Raw genomic sequence first — 16,574 nt, forward strand, 5'->3', positions numbered from 1 at the left:
AAAGGCAGGGCTGGGGCTGTCTCAGTCACCACTATGTCCCCATTACCATCCAGCACAGGGAGGGCACAGAGCAGGGGTTCAGGAAGTATATGATGAATGAATGAATAAATGAATGAATGAATAAATGAATGAATGAAGGGAGGTGATATGATGGAAACCACCACCTTGGTGGGGCCCACTTGCCCCTGCCTTCCTCCTGTCACTCCTGCTGAGCCCTGTGGTTGAATCAGGGAGGCTCTTTTCTCCAACTCCTACTAAACAGGAATTAGAGCCCCACCCTCCATCTCTGACCAAATCAACTCCAGAAACCATCATGCACACAGACACAGGCACGCACAGGAGCTAGAGTCAAACGGGCTCTGGGCAAATTACCTCATTGTTTTGAGCATGTTTTCCATCTGTAAAATGGGCATAATTAAAACATATAATTTACAGGACTGTTATGAGGATTAAGAGACATAATCCTTCTCTCTGCCACCCTAGCCTTAGCTACCAACTGGCTTCTGTTTGTCCATCTTAGTTCCTCCAAGTCATGCACCACTGGGCACCCTAAGTGACTTAAGACCTCAAAATGCAAATTCTTTTTCTTTTTTCTTTTTGTGAGATGGAGTCTAGCAAGTGCACCTGTAATCCTAGCTACTTGGGAGGCTGAGGTGGGAGGATATGGTGTGTGTGTGTGTGTGTGTGTGTGTGTGTGTGTGTGTGTGTGTGTTTAGGGGGGTTGGTTTAATTCATTGGTCAGGGAAGCCTTATTGAGGTGACATTTGAGCAAAGACCTGAAGGAGGCTAGTGAGGCAGCCAGAAAGCTACCGGGGGAAAGACATTCCGGGCAGAGGGAACAGCAAGTACAAAGGCCCTGGGGTGGGATGTGTCTGGTGTTTTGGGGAACAGCAAGGAGGCCAGTGTGGCTGACACAGAATGAGCTGGGGGAGAGAGGAGGAGATCAGAGAGCGGTAAGTTGGGTTGGCTCCGGGGCTGATAACGGGCAAGCGATTTAGAGAGGACTCTGTTGGCCACCAGAAAGATTTTGGATCTGGCCCTGCCTGCCCCTCCAGCTGCACTCTCTCCACTCTCTGTCATGGGCTCTGAGCCCCAGCCACACAGGCTTCCTTTCAGAGCTTGCAGGCTTCAGCTTTCTTCTGGCCCTAGAGATTTCGCATACAATGGTCTCTCTCCCTGGAATGCCCTTCTCACTTCTCTCATCCATCCCTTCTGTCTGGCTAGTTCCTTCTCATCCTTCCTAGTTCTACTCAAACCTCGCTTCTTCCAGGAAGCCTTCACCTGACTACTCGGCCGATACTCACATCCCACCGTGACAGCAGGCTTCCTATTATAAGCCTGTATGGTTTCCTGGAATTTTCCTTCACAGCACTTGTTACACTTGAAATCATAGTTTTATTTGTCTGTTTAATATCTGTTCTTTGAGGATAGGAACTGGAACTGTGATGGTCCCCTTTGTGTTTACAGGGTCAGGCACATAGTAGATGCCCCATAGCTATTTGTTGAACAACAACAACAACAACAAAGCTGGCATTTATTGAGTGCTTAGTGTGTGCTAAGCAGTTTTAATTGCTTTGGTGTGGGTCAATTTAAAGTGTCACCTACCTTGTAGATAGTCTCATTGTTACTGCTTTGCAGATGAGAAAGTGGAACCCCAGAGAAGTTAAATCACACAGTTAAGAGACAATGGAGCCAGGATTTGCGGCTAGGAATTCTGGTTCCAGAGCTCACACTTTAGCCACCGAACCATAGTTGCCTTTCCATTACTTCCTGATTAAAACGCCTAGCACGGTATCTGGTAAACAGTAGGCGCTCAATAAATGGGAGGAGCTGTTTATAAGTTATTTATCCCACAGAATTCTAGGACACAGCAGGTAATTTATAAATGCATGTTTGTCTGGCGCGGTGAGGCCATTCCTAACTCGTGGGCTCCGGAGGTGTCCCCACTTTCCCTGTCACTCCGCTGGACTCTATTCGCTGCTCAGACAATCTGGGCAGACGTAAGAAGACCGAGCCCTTATGAATGGGATCGATTCTCTCGTCTTTCTTCCTTCCATGTTTTGTTCTCGGTTGGCTCTCGGCGATCCTCAGCCACGCCTTCAGCACCGCCTCCCTCCGGAGTCCGCCCTCGCTTCTCCATGCGCACGCGCAGCATCCCGATTGGCTTCACCCTTGCGGAGCGATGGGCGGGATTAGCCAATGGTGTTGTGACGAAGGTGGAGCGGACCCTTGAGGATGCCCAGGACCTTGCCTCTCTGAATATTCATGAGGGAGGCGGGTCGACGCCGCTGCACGCCGCGGCCGGCGCCATGAAGTGAGAAGGGGGTCTAGGGTCGCTCCATGGGAGCGGACGCAGGCGTCTGGAAGATGGGAGGACCTGTGGGGCGAGAGGTGGCGGAAGGGGTGGGGACAGCCGCGGGGACCGGCGAGGCGGTAACGGGGATAGTAACGAGGAGACACAGAGGGGACCCAGAGGCTCCTGGGGGCCTGGGGCATATCCGGCCGTGCTCAGCGGGTATCCCCTCTGGGTCCGACTCGGGAGCATGGAGGCTGGAGAGGGGCTGAGGGGACGGGGCGCTGACCCAGCCGTCCCTGCCGCCAGGCTCAACGTGGACGGGCTGCTGGTGTACTTCCCGTACGACTACATCTACCCGGAGCAGTTCTCCTACATGCGGGAGCTCAAACGCACGCTGGACGCCAAGGTGGGTAGGCGGGTCGGCCCCGCCGCTGCCCCTTCTGCCACGCGTGGGCGTAAGACTGAGGTTGCGGGACGTCAAGATTTTAGAAATCCAAGGTCCTTGGGAATCCAGGACTCCAAAATCTTCTGTTCCCCAAATAATAGTTAATAATTGCAGCAGCTGACATTTATGCAAGGTTGAGTTGCCCAGTGATTAGGAATGTATAGATTTTGGAGTTTACTACCTGGGTTGGTCTCCTGAACTACAGGCTACCAGCTGTGTGCCGTTGGGCATATCAGTTAGCCTCCCTGTTCCACAGTTTCTGCCTCTATAAAATAGGAACAGTAATAGTACTTACTTAATACGTGTGTGAGTTACATGAGTTAATACATTTAAGGCAGTGGTTCTCAAATGGGGACAATTTCGACCCCCAGAGGACATTTGGGGGTTGAAATGCCTGAAGACATTCCTGGTTGTCACAGCAGTGGAGGTGAGATGCTGCTGGTATCTTGTAGGTAGAGGCCAGGGCTGCTGGAAAACATCCTACTGCACACAGGACAGCCCCCCACAACCAAACCGCCCCAAATATCAGTAGAGCTGAGGATGAGAAACCCTGATGTACAATACTTAGAAACTGCCAAGCACAGCGTAAGTGCTGTGAAAGTTTTTGCTAAATTAAAAAGCGTTCACTACATACCAGATATTATGCTAAATGTGTAGCCCACAATTTCTCACTAGTCCTCCTAGTTATAGAGAAGGGCTTATTATTAGGACCACTGTAGAGATGAGGATACTGTGGCCCAGAGAGTTGAAGGTACTTGACTAAGATCACTCAGCAAGGAGGTGGCAGAAGTGGAATTCAAACCCACTGCTCCTGGGGCCCAGAATTAACTGCTGTGTTGTCCTACTGTTTCCCAGGTGGTGGCATGTGTGGGCAGGGAGTCCCCAGAATTTGTGTTCCCAAGATTCTGAGAGCCTGTGTCTTGTCCCTCCTGCCCCCAACATGCAGGGTCATGGAGTCCTGGAGATGCCCTCAGGCACTGGGAAGACAGTGTCCCTGTTGGCCTTGATCATAGCATACCAGCGGGTGAGTGACCCACTGAGCCCATAAAGGGGAAAGCGAGTAGGGGTTGGACAGGGGCTGAGTCTCCTTGTCCTTGGCAGGCGTATCCGCTGGAGGTGACCAAACTCATCTACTGCTCGAGGACTGTGCCGGAGATCGAGAAGGTGAGCGGGGCTGATCCTGGTGTTCCGTCCCTACTCTCCCCTAGGCCTCATTGGTCCTACTGGTGATCACCCTCACCAGCCTTAGGGGATGTTTAGGAAGCTGGGGGAGAGGCTGGGGCCTGGCAGGGCAGGGACTTGTGCTTCCAACAAGGAGCACAAGCTCCCCCTCACCCCGACCCCACCACTTTGGAGCAGGTGATTGAAGAGCTTCGCAAATTGCTCAACTTCTACGAGAAGCAGGAGGGCGAGAAGCTGCCATTTTTGGGGCTGGCTCTGAGCTCCCGCAAAAACCTGTGTATTCACCCGGAGGTGAGTACCCATCCTGTCCCCTTGCCCTAAGCCCCAGGGTTGAGGAAACTCTTCTGTCCAACCACGAGTCTTAGATCCCGAGGCCAGACCTCTTGTAGAGGCATGCAGGGGCCACACACAGAATTCTTTTCTCACTTGTCAAATTCTGATTCATCCTTCATGGCCCAGGTAAGCACACCTCCTCCAGGGAGCCTTCCCACTCTCCCCAGGCCTGGGGGTAGTTTAAAAGGTAGCACCTGGAATCTGGCACACCTGGTTTCCTGGCTCTGAGACTGACAAGCTATGTACTTTTGGACCGGTGATTTCTGTTTTCTGGGCCTCAGGCTTCCCTTCGTAAAATGGGGAAAATTAAGCACATGCCTCATGAGGTTGTTGATGATAAGATTGGGTGAGATGATGCAGCTGAAGCCCCTAGCGTGCATGAGGAGCTAAAAGAATATTAGAAATTACCATGATATTTATACAGATATAACACATAGGATATTAATTGTCATTGTTGAGTTATATTACAAAACCATTGCGCTCGCTGTGTGCCAGGCACTGTTCCGAGCACTTTACATTTGGTAACTCAATATATATTATATCACATTATCTGTAAGAATATATAAGAAATAGGCTGCGCGCGGTGGCTCACGCCTGTAATCCTAGCACTCTGGGAGGCCGAGGCAGGCAGATAGTTTGAGCTCAGGAGTTCGAGACCAGCCTGAGCAAGAGCGAGACTGCATCTCTACTAAAAATAGAAAGAAATTATATGGACAGCTAAAAATAATATATACAGGAAAAATTAGCCAGGCATGGCGACGCATGCCTGTAGTCCCAGCTACCCGGGAGGCTGAGGCAGGAGGATGGCTTGAACCCAGGAGTTTGAGGTTGCTGTGAGCCAGGCTGATGCCACGGCACTCTAGCCTGGGCGACCGTGAGACTCTGTCTCAAAAAAAAAAGAATATGTAAGAAATAATACACATAATGATGACAAAGAGAAGTAGCACAGGCCGTGGCGACGGATGAGACGGGAAAGGGAGAAGCGTAGGCAGCCTCGAAGCCATCCATCCCTCTGGTGAAGGAAAAGACTTTGTTCTTTGGAAAGACAGCCCTGGGCTGTGTCACCAGTGGAGCCTTAGAGGGTACAGAGCACGTCAAGGGGCAGTTGGGTTCTCAGATTGTACAATCAGAACCTCTTCTGATTCTTAGATGGTGCCATAGTTCTATTTGTTTTAGCATTTCAAAGGCTAAAGTAGTTATCCTCAACCTACATGTTAAAGATCCTTCCAGGCTTAAAGTTTTAAAACTAATAGTTTAAGAATGTAATAATTTTACCACTCTTGCATCCCTGCAGTGAGTTCCCAGGTATCTTAACTGCTAATGAATCAAGTTGAGGTTCACGTTGTCCAAAAATCCCAGCCAGCTGTGAGGTGTGGAGGCCCAGGTTTGAAGAGTGGTCAGGCTTCCAGCCTGTCCTGGTGCTATGATGCCCTCCGCCCCCTCAGGTGACACCCCTGCGCTTTGGGAAGGACGTGGATGGGAAGTGCCACAGCCTCACAGCCTCCTACGTGCGGGCACAGTATGAGCAGGATGCCAGCCTGCCCCACTGCCGCTTCTATGAGGTGCCTTGGATGCAGGGCCGAGGGAGGGAGGGCTGAGACGCCTGGGGCAGCCAGCCTCCCTGACTGCCTGGCACCTGTCTCCCCGCCCCAGGAATTTGATGCGCATGGGCGCCAAGTGCCCCTCCCTGCTGGCATCTACAACCTGGATGACCTGAAGTCCCTGGGGCGACGCCAGGGCTGGTGCCCATACTTTCTTGCCCGATACTCGGTGAGGAGGCAGGCGGGGCGGGCAGAGGGGTGTGAGGGAGGGGCACGGGCTGCCTGCTGTCTCTGCCCGCCTGGGCGGGGCTGGCTGCTGCTGGGTGTCTGTCTGCATCTCCCTGCTGCCCAGTAGCTCTGTTTGCCAGTCTCTGTCCATTTGCTTATGTTTGCACCTTACCTGTGTCTGTCTGTCCTTTTGTCACTTCTGTGGGCCTGTGAGGAGGCAGCGGGGCAGTGTGGGGCAGGTTGGGGGTGGCAGGGCCCGGGTAACCCTGCCCCCCTCACCCCCTAGATCCTGCACGCCAACGTGGTGGTGTACAGCTACCACTACCTCCTGGACCCCAAGATTGCGGACCTGGTGTCCAAAGAGCTGGCCCGCAAGGCAGTTGTGGTCTTCGACGAGGCCCACAACATTGGTGAGCAGGGAGCCAGGGCGCCAAAGGGACACCAAGCCCTCAGACCCCCGCGCTGGCTGCCTCAGCCGGGCCCTCTCCCCCTTCTTCCCCAGACAACGTCTGCATCGACTCCATGAGTGTGAACCTCACCCGCCGGATCCTCGACCGGTGCCAGGGCAACCTGGAGACCCTGCAGAAGACGGTGCTCAGGTGGGGGCGGGCCGGCTGGTAGATCTTGGTCCCTGTCCTGCTCCCAGCTGGCCGTGTCCCTCTCCCGGGCCCCTGGTCTCTGCCTGACTTGCCCCCAGGATGCCAGCCCCCTCCCAGCCCCCACCCGGCCTCCCCGCAGGATCAAGGAGACAGACGAGCAGCGTCTGCGGGAGGAGTACCGGCGCCTGGTGGAGGGACTGCGGGAGGCCAGCGTTGCCCGGGAGACCGACGCCCACCTGGCCAACCCCGTGCTGCCCGACGAGGTGCTGAAGGGTGAGCCGCTGCCCCGGCTGCCCCCCACTCCCTGCCCCACCTCCCCGTGGCCGCTGACCCCTTCTCTCCGCAGAGGCGGTGCCCGGCTCCATCCGCACTGCCGAGCACTTCCTGGGCTTCCTGCGGCGGCTGCTGGAGTACGTCAAGTGGCGGCTGCGTGTGCAGCACGTGGTGCAGGAGAGCCCCCCTGCCTTCCTGAGCGGCCTGGCCCAGCGCGTGTGCATCCAGCGTAAGCCCCTCAGGTGCGGCCCCAGACGGTGGGGGACTCGGGTTGGAGCCGGTCCTGGGCCCAGGTGCTGGGCAGGGGCCTGACAGGCACACAGGGCTGGATCACAGACGTTACCTGGAGAGAGTTCAGTGGAGGGACCGTTTACAGCGAGGGCAAGCTGGGCGAGGAGCCAAGGAGGGTGGGGAGCCCCTGGGGACGGGAAGAGCTTGCAACTATTTCCAGCCCAGGCCACAGGGGCCAAGAAGGGAGCGGTGTGGCGAGTTGGCTGGGCATGGCCTAGAGAGGCTCCTCAGGGGAACTGAGACCAGGACGCAGGCCGAGCAGGATGGGAGCTGGCCCCACCCCACATGTCTTCTGCCTGTGCTTCTCACAGTCCACACCTGAGGGCAGAGGTGTCCCCATGGTGCAGTCTGGGTGCATTTGCGGGGGTACAGTCTCCTGGGGCACAAGGTAGGCAGAGAATGGACCTAGGCATGGCGGTGGGGCTTCTTGTACTTTTCCATTGCTGTTTTGGATAAGTCATTGGTCTTCTCTGAACCACAGTTTCTTCCTTTGTGAAATGCATAGGGAGTTGTTTCTTTACGTCACAGGTTTCTGTGATGGTTAAATTAGAAAGCAGCGGAGCGCTTAGGAAGAGCTAAGCCCTTTATGTTCCATTCCTCAGTTGCATCCCAGCATAGTGTCCGAAGCTGCAGAGGAGGAGATGGGGACTCCAGGAGGGGAAGCCATTGCCCAGAGCCACACAGCACAGTGCCGGGTGGTTGTGACTTGAAACCCCTGGCTGCTCTGCCTCTGAGGGGTGGGGTAGCCCTTGGGGTGGCTTTGCCCATCTCCCCCCACATTTGGGACTTGTGAGGGCAGAGAGAGGAACTCAGTCACTCAACACAAGTGCACAAGACAGCCCAGGGCTACCCTCCTGGGGCCCATGGCCCAGTGGAAGAGACAGACTCGTCCCCAGATAGCAATGACCCGGCGTAGGCAGGCTGGGACCAGGGAGCCCCAAAGGGGCACCTGTCCCAGCCTGGGCATTAAAGACAGGCCAGAAGAACCGATGCGTGGGAGGCAGGTTTTACAGTCTGGCTGCCCACCTGGCTCCAAAGCTCCAGGCCCTGTCCCTGAGGGGTGAGAGCCTCAGGCCTGGCTGTGTACGATTGTGGCTGGGTGGCCCTGACGTGCGTGCCTGCCGCTGACACAGTGTCTGTCAGACTGTAGGATGTGTGTGCAAGTGACCACTTGACCGTGGGGTGTTTGGTTATTGCTCTGTATGTGCCATCATGCAGTGGTGGCTCTGTGTGACGTGCACATATACGATGTGGGGACACAAGTTTCGGAAGCAGACCCAGTCCGTGCCCTCAGGGAGCACCCGCTTACCTGGGCAGACGTGTGACCGCATGCTCTGATGGCAGAGGAGGGGCTGCTGGTCCTGTTCGTGCTTCCCGCTGCCCCTGACCCCCTCTCCTCCCCGCCAGGTTCTGCTCCGAGCGCCTGCGCTCCCTCCTGCACACCCTGGAGATCACGGACCTTGCCGACTTCTCCCCCCTCACCCTCCTGGCCAACTTCGCCACCCTTGTCAGCACCTACGCCAAGGGTAAGTGTACCTCTTTCTGCCCCTGCTGGGCCCCCTGGCGGCCGGAATCAGGGTCCCAGCAGAGTCTGGAGGGCTGGGGGCAGGGACTTACAGGCTGGGCAGAGGCGTTGGGGCTCTGTTTTGAAGGCCCTAGCAAGCTGCAGACAGTTCCTGAGCGAGCCATGTGCTCAGATTCGTATCTTCAAAGGCTCCCTCTGGCTGCAGAGTGGGGAACATGGGGGTGGGTTGCGGTCTGGGATGAGGCCGGAGAAGTTCTGTGGAGCCAGCTCCTGCGACAGGGCATGGTAAGTAGTTGCTTGTTGTGCTTTCGGAGGGCAGGTTCTGAGCAAGGGAGGTGCTAGGTCACGTTTGTGCTTTAGAAAGATGCTGGGCCAGCCGCGGTGACTCACGCCTGCAATCCCAACACTTTGGGAGGCCGAGGCAGGAGGATCGCTTGAGGGCAGGAGTTCGAGACCAGCCTGGGCAACAGCAAGACCCATCTCTACAAAAAATTAAAAAAAAGAAAGAAAGATGCTTCTGGCAAGGCAGGGGTCAGGGAGCTGGGCAGGAGAGGAGCCTGGGCCAGGCAGGGCTGTGGGGACAGAGAAAGGGGTGGTTTGATGGAGGCTGGGATGTGGGGAGTGTGGTGCTGGGGGAGAGGAACTGGGACAGCACTGAGGCTTCCAGCTCAGGGAGAGGGACATGCTCCCGAGGTTTTATCAGTTGGTGTCCCGCCCCTTCCTCAGCCTTAAGCTGGCCGGGCTCTTCTGATCCCTGGGATTACTGCTCTAGCCAGGAAACCAGGTCAGGCCTGATGTCCTGCAGCTGGGCCTGGGCAGGACAGAGCCCTGGTCCCTCTCACCCGAGGGCCGGTGAGCAGCGAGTCCTGCTGGGTGCTGCTTCTGCGTCCATCCCTCTGTCCTGTCCCATCACCCCTCCCTCCTCCCAGTTCCCCCGTCTACTAACACCTCCCCTTCTTTCACCTGGAGCTTCCTTCTTCTTCCTTATCCCCCCACCTCCCACTCAGCCCTCAGTTCTATGCTCAGTAGAGATGTCTCCTCCAGGAAGCCCTCCCTGACCTCCAGGCTAGGTCATGCCCCTCCTCTGGGCTTCTGTGTCCCAGCCCTGCCCACTCTGAATCGTCACTGTCTGGGGACAGGTCTGTTTCTCCTGGACTGTGAGCCCATGTGGGCAGGGACCAGGCTGTCTTGGTCACCACTGTGTCCTCAGCACAGAGGACTTGATTTTTTTGTCCTGAGTGAAACTGAATATATTAAATCATTCATTCATTTATTTGTTCAACAAACAAGCTAGGCCCAGCACTGTGGAAACAGCAGGAACCAAAAAAGACCTTGTTCCTAACCTGCTGCAGCTTACGTTCTTGGGGGGAAAACCAGTACCAAAGGTGCAAACAAACAAGGAAGATAATTCCAGAAAGGGATAGTTACCATGAAAAAAATATGTTACAGTGTTAGAACGTGACTGGTAGAAAAGGTGGCCAGGGAAGGTCCCTTTGAGGTGCTGACTTTTGAGCAAAGTCTCAAAAGACCAAATAGAGCCACCTTCAGAAGTTTTCCTGGCAATGTGACCAGCAAGTGCACAGGCCCTGGGGGAGTGAGATCTGGCAGGGGGACCACTGAGCAGGGAGGAAGTGGGGTCTGGGAGACTGGTGCCACAGGCGATTCGGGACCCCGGGAGGAGCGGGGGCCTCAGGAGGCTTCTGAGCAGCAGGGACGTGACCCGACTCAGGATTCTGTGCAGCGAGCAGGGCATGGGGCCAGGCAGGAGGTGGCTGGCCCGGGTAGCCGTGGGGTGAAGTGGTCAGATCGCAGGTAGGCTTTAGAGGCAGAGCTGCCCGGCTTGCTGGTGGCTTAGGGAGAAACGTCACGGAGAAGGCTTGAGACTGTGGTCCTGGGTGCTGGGCGGGCCTCTTTGGCGCCGGGAGGGTGTGAGGGATGAAGCTTTGGTGCTCTCTGCCTGGGATCCGCCGTGAATGTTTGCACAAGTGTGGGCCCTGCGGAGAAGTGGACAAGTTGGGGTGTGTTTTGGATGCCAGGGTTCTGGGCTCCAGCAGCTGATCTTTGGTCCCATTCACTTGTGGGGTGGGAGGGAACAGCCGAGTGCTTGCCGTGTGAGCCTGGTGGGGGATTCTCACCACCTGTGCCCACCCCCGTGTCCATAGGCTTCACCATCATCATTGAGCCCTTTGACGACAGGACCCCGACCATTGCCAACCCCATCCTGCACTTCAGGTGGGACCCTACCCCGGTGGGGGGGGTGGTGAACACACCACGGGTCGGGGCCCCCAGCCTGCCCGGCCCTCACTGCCCTCTTCCCTCGGCAGCTGCATGGACGCCTCGCTGGCCATCAAACCCGTGTTTGAGCGCTTCCAGTCTGTCATCATCACGTCGGGGGTGAGGACCCTTCCCCGTCCCCTCCCAGTCCCCAGCCCTCTGCCGTTGGGCTCCTGGTCCATGCTCAGGCCTGCTGAAGTCCCTCCTGCTGTCCCTGCTATAGACACTGTCCCCACTGGACATCTACCCCAAGATCCTGGACTTCCACCCCGTCACCATGGCAACTTTCACCATGACGCTGGCCAGGGTCTGCCTCTGCCCCATGGTGAGTGACAGCGTGGTAGGGGCACCCTCCCTCCCTCGCCTGCTCCCCTGCTCAGGCAGGAGGGCTTGACAGCTAAGAGCTGGGGTTCAGCGTTCTGGGCATGACTCCCCAAGCTTCAGTTTTCTCATCTGCAAAATGAGAATGATCCTCCCTGATCTCCCAGGGCTGTTTAGAGGCGGATTTCGACAGATAACAGATATAAAACTCTTACGTAGCTCAGGGCCTGGCACAAGGTAGGTACTTAGTCACCGTGCTGTGCCCAGGACATTTTCTGCCTGTGACCTGGGTAGCGAGCCTTCCTCTCTGCCCATCCCCTTCTCTAACATGGGCATCTTAACCTGGGCCTCAGTCCCTTAACCTGAAGCCCTGGAGCTGATGTGTTTTTGGAATTCAGAACTCTCCAGACTTCAGAAACGAGGCATAGGCTGCGTGGTGTCTAGCAGCCCCCGCAGGATCTGGGCAGCTCTGTGCAGGCAGACTGCTTCTGTTTCAGCAGCCAAAGGTTTTTTTTTTTTTTTGAGACAGAGTCTCACTCTATTGCCCAGGCTAGAGTGCCGTGGCATCAGCCTAGCTCACAGCAACCTCAAACTCCTGGGCTCAAGGGATCCTTCTGCCTCAGCCTCCCAAGTAGCTGGGAGGGACTACAGGCATGCGCCACCATGCCCGGCTAATATTTTCTATATATATTTTTAGCTGTCCATATAATTTCTTTCTACTTTTAGTAGAGACGGGGTCTCACTCTTGCTCAGGCTGGTCTCGAACTCCTAAGCTCAAATGATCCACCCGCCTTGGCCTCCCAGAGGGCTAGGATGACAGGCGTGAGCCACCGCGCCCGGCCCGCAGCCAAAGGTTTTAAAGTGTCACACCAAGGGGATAAGTCAGGCCTTTGAGTAGACTCAGGTCAGGGCAGGTCTTGCTTCTTAATGAGTTTGTGCCAAACCTAAAAAAGAAATTTGGAGCTTTCAGAGCTTTTTGGCTTTTGGAAATGCCCTTCGGAGGTTGTGGACTGGTAATGAGCACGTGGTTTTGCGAGGGCTGCAGGGGGCGCCACCGCCATGGGTTGCGGTGTTCTCCTGCGACTGACTGGCCCGGAGGCTGGGGCCCGAGTGTAGCTGCTGGTCAGAAGTACGGACAGACTCAGGTTCAAGTCCTTCTCTGCTGTTGATTCGCTGTGTGACCTTGGGCAGGCGACTCACCTCCTTTGAGCCTAGGTCATTTGTCCGTGCAACGCAGATAACAGAGTAGCGGAGGGTTTGTTAATGACACCGTGTCTATAAAAAGCTTAGAACAGCACTAGCAGGTGATGGGTACTCACGCGTTGGAGCGTTGCTGCTGCTTTGCTTGTTACGCTTACTGTGACCCCTGTTGCTTGCTTCAGATCATCGGCCGTGGCAATGACCAGGTGGCCATCAGCTCCAAATTTGAGAGCCGGGAAGATATCGGTATGCCGCCTGTGGGCTTGGTGTCCATGGGTTCCGAGGGGGGCGGCCTGTGAGTCAGATGCTAAGTCGTGCTGCCGTCACAAATATCCCACATCTCAGTGGCTTAACCCAGAGGTTACTGCTTGCCCACGGTGCGTGGCCATCGCGAGTTGAGGCCTCACTCTGGGCACCTCCACCACTGGCACATCAGAGGCAGCGTGACGTGACAGGAGAGATCGTGGTGAATTGTGCCCATGGCCACTTCTGTACTCATTCCATTGGCCACAGCAAATCACATCGCCTTGCCTGACCTTGGGGGGTGGGAGGGACAGTCCTCCCGCGGGCTGGGACGGAGGAGAGGGTGGGATATGTGTGAACGGTCCTCCAGCTGACCTCAGTGGGCTTTCTGGGAACGCTAACTTAAAGATGGAGTGGGGACGAGGACCTGGGCAGGAGAGGGTCCAACCTCTGACCCCGTGCAGCTGTGATCCGGAACTACGGAAACCTCCTGCTGGAGATGTCCGCAGTGGTCCCCGATGGCATCGTGGCCTTCTTCACCAGCTACCAGTACATGGAGAGCACCGTGGCCTCCTGGTACGAGCAGGTACGCCCAGCCACCCGCTCCCTCGAAAGGCTTCCTCTCAGCTCTTGGCACGGTACCTCTGTGTGTTGGCTTCATTCCTCCTGTGTTTGCAATGGTGCCGTGTATCACATGACAGGAGAATGTATCCAATACACCGGAGCAGCGTGTGGCATAAATAGCATGCAGCCCTGTGCCCTGTCCCCACCACATCAGGTTACGAACTCAGACATGGGCTGCCTCTGGGCCCCACCCTCAAAGGAGGTGCCCCCAGCAGAGATCACCACACCCCCACCTCCTGGCTTCCTTATTCCCCCAGCCCTGTATCCCTGCAGCACATACGGACCAGTGGGGAGACCCTGGGCAGCAGGTGTGACTCTGGCTGGGTGCTGTGCTGTTAGCGGAAGGTTCTAGAGAATTAAGGCTGGACTGGAACCTGGGCAAAGCCTCAAGAGTCTGCAGGTGCCCCTTGTGGGATGTGGGTGCAGAGGTCATGGGGCATTCTGGAAATGGGGCTCGCCACAGCCAGGCTCTGGGTGACCGGTAGGATGTGGGTGGGAGAGGGGTCTGCTCTGTGCTTTCTGAGCACAGCCCAGCTCTCTGTCCGGGGCAGGTTAAAGCCAGCACTTCTCTGGGGAGAGATGAGTGAACTTGGCTAATCCAAGTTACCAGGGAATGGTGGGGTGGGGGGCGGGAACCTCATCCCTCACGGCCAAGACATTGGCCTTCTCCACACGGTGGAAAGATGGCTGCCGGCCACCCGATCCTCACGTCCTGAGTGCCTTGCATGTCCTATTTAAGAAACCCTTGCCTGCTCCAAGGTCACAAAGATAGGTTCCCGTGTTTCTTTCTAGAAGGTTTGTGGTTTTAGTTTTCACATTCAGGTCTACGAGGTACCTCAAATTCATCTTTGTGCATAGTGTGAGGTAGGGGTCAAGGTTTGTTTTTTTTTTTTTCTTCCCCATTTGGAAATCTACTTGCTCCAGTAGCATTTATTGAAAAGAGCTCTCCCCACTGAATTGCACAGGTGACTGGTGTGTTTCTGGACCCTCCGTTCTATCCCACTGGTCTGTGTGTCTGTCCTTATATCAGTACCACACTGTTTCTGTTTCACTGTCACGTGTGAAATCTCAGGGCAGCCTCTGACTGGCTGTCCCTGCCGGCAGTCAGCCCCTCCACCCGTCGCTGGCAGGGGATGGAATATCCTGATTGGCCACCTTGGGCCACATGCCTGCCCCACTTTTCCGGCAATGACCACCTGGATCACAAAGTTTCCCAAAGGAAGTGAGGTTGAATAGTCCCCCCGGCCTGCGGGTCTCAGAAGGGCAAGCTGAGGCCTAGAGAGTGACTCCTGTCACGCAGGAGTCTGCGGCACAGTTGTGCAACTAGGACAGTTATGCCCTGGATCTACCTTCTGCCAGCCCTACCCTTAACCCTGATCTCCCCGGGTCCTTCCCTAGGGCATCCTCGAAAACATCCAGAGGAACAAGCTGCTCTTTATCGAGACCCAAGATGGGGCCGAGACCAGTGTCGCCCTGGAGAAGTACCAGGAGGTGGGTGTGGGGGTTGCTGAGAGACCAGCGCGGAGAGGAGGGGGTTCACGGGGCAGCTCTGAGTGACACAGTGTACGTCTTGGCCTCCCCTCCCCAGGCCTGTGAGAACGGCCGTGGGGCCATCCTGCTCTCAGTGGCCCGGGGCAAAGTGTCCGAGGGAATCGACTTTGGTGAGTGGACCAGGTTGTCCCCTCCCCAAGCACCTGCATGGAACTCTCTGGAACAGCTGCCCACCATGCTGTCCGCTCCCTCAGGGACCACCCACCCACAGCCTGGGCATGCAGAGGGGCTTCCCCTCCCCTCTGTCCATGACCTAGGGCATGAGCGGCCTTCCCACTCCAACCAGCCGTGCTTGTAACCCCTCTCTCCCCCTGCTGTGCCCACCCAGTGCACCACTACGGGCGGGCCGTCATCATGTTTGGTGTCCCCTACGTCTACACGCAGAGCCGCATCCTCAAGGTGAGCAGCGCCCTGGCTCACGGAGAGTCCCAGAAACAGACTGCGAAGTTAGGGGGCTGGGGCTTGCATGGTTTGTGGAAGGCGCTAGAACGCGGAGGGGTACGGGGCAGGCACACTAGGGAGAGGATGGCTCCCCCATCTCCCTGACCCTCACCTGCAGGCGCGGCTGGAATACCTGCGGGACCAGTTCCAGATCCGTGAGAATGACTTCCTCACCTTCGACGCCATGCGCCACGCGGCCCAGTGCGTGGGTCGCGCCATCAGGGGCAAGACGGACTACGGCCTTATGGTCTTTGCTGACAAGGTGTGTGCTTAGGGGCTCCCTGGGCCCCCACCCCAGCCTCTGAGAACCAGGCTGTTAACCTGTTTGTTTCCCAGATGGGGTGGGTCGCAGGGGTTGGGGGAAGCCCGGGCTCCCTCAGACTGGGTCCCAACGCCCTCTCTCTCCTGTTCTGCTCCAAGCGCTTTGCCCGCGTGGACAAGCGGGGGAAGCTGCCCCGCTGGATCCAGGAGCACCTCACGGACGCCAATCTCAACCTGACTGTCGATGAGGGGGTCCAGGTCGCCAAGTACTTCCTGCGGCAGATGGCACAACCATTCCACCGGGTGAGCCCCGCACTCACGCCCTTGCCCTCCCAGGCCCAGTCCTCCTCGGGGAAGGTCCCTGGGATTTCTCCCCCCTCCCCGGCCTGTCCTCAGCAAGTTCGTTATGGACCCATGAGCCAGGCTCTGGGAGTGGGCTGGGTGGCTCCAGTTAACCATATAGCTGCTTGGGTGGCCCAGAGGAGGCATTGGGCACTTGCTGGAGAGGCTTGTGCTGGCCCTGGGAAAGCCAATCCTTCTTGGACCCAACTCTGGCTCCTTCCCCTCCTCAGACTTGTCTTCCCCTTACAAGGACAGCACACTCTGGATCACATGGACGTTTCCAGATTGAAACATCCTGTCCCGTGGTCCTCGAGTCCCCATCAGGAACACCAGGGAAAGTACAGCAGCTGTCTTGGGTCCCCCACCCCTGCGTGACTCCTTCCTATCTCTGTCCCCTCCAGGAGGATCAGCTGGGCCTGTCCCTGCTCAGCCTGGAGCAGCTGCAGTCGGAGGAGACGCTGCGGAGGATAGAGCAGATCGCTCAGCAGCTGTGAGCGTGGGGTAGGCAGGGTCATAAACAGTGTTCCTGGTGACTCCCGAGTTGTGCCTGGCTCTGGGTCCCAGGGGTTTGGAGGGTACCTAAGGCCTGTGAGGGTCTTCGCAG

The 16,574-nt window shown here is 56.5% G+C and overlaps 1 protein-coding gene across 3 annotated transcripts; it reads left to right on the top strand.

Annotated features, from left to right (window-relative positions):
• The first annotated feature begins 2,232 nt into the window (after positions 1-2,232).
• On the top strand, positions 2,233-16,503 carry ERCC2 (ERCC excision repair 2, TFIIH core complex helicase subunit). Of its 3 annotated transcripts, none has more exons than XM_045531428.1 (23): positions 2,233-2,314; positions 2,603-2,702; positions 3,688-3,765; positions 3,843-3,905; positions 4,101-4,214; positions 5,702-5,818; positions 5,910-6,026; positions 6,312-6,435; positions 6,528-6,624; positions 6,764-6,897; positions 6,971-7,139; positions 8,596-8,714; positions 10,876-10,945; positions 11,038-11,107; positions 11,211-11,312; positions 12,691-12,754; positions 13,216-13,337; positions 14,774-14,866; positions 14,964-15,036; positions 15,255-15,325; positions 15,486-15,629; positions 15,788-15,931; positions 16,372-16,503. In XM_045531428.1, exons 1-23 carry the CDS (start codon positions 2,310-2,312, stop codon positions 16,462-16,464), a joined length of 2,283 nt encoding a protein of 760 aa, XP_045387384.1. In that variant the 5' UTR covers positions 2,233-2,309; the 3' UTR covers positions 16,465-16,503. The 3 variants fall into 3 exon arrangements, with proteins under 3 accessions (XP_045387384.1, XP_045387387.1, XP_045387386.1); XM_045531430.1 differs by lacking the exon at positions 2,233-2,314 and adding an exon at positions 2,340-2,403; XM_045531431.1 differs by lacking the exon at positions 16,372-16,503 and having other exon boundaries at positions 13,216-13,327; positions 15,788-15,926.
• The last annotated feature ends 71 nt before the right edge of the window (positions 16,504-16,574 follow it).

The sequence above is a fragment of the Lemur catta genome, chromosome 19 (assembly GCF_020740605.2).
Source record: "Lemur catta isolate mLemCat1 chromosome 19, mLemCat1.pri, whole genome shotgun sequence".
NCBI lineage: Eukaryota > Metazoa > Chordata > Mammalia > Primates > Lemuridae > Lemur > Lemur catta.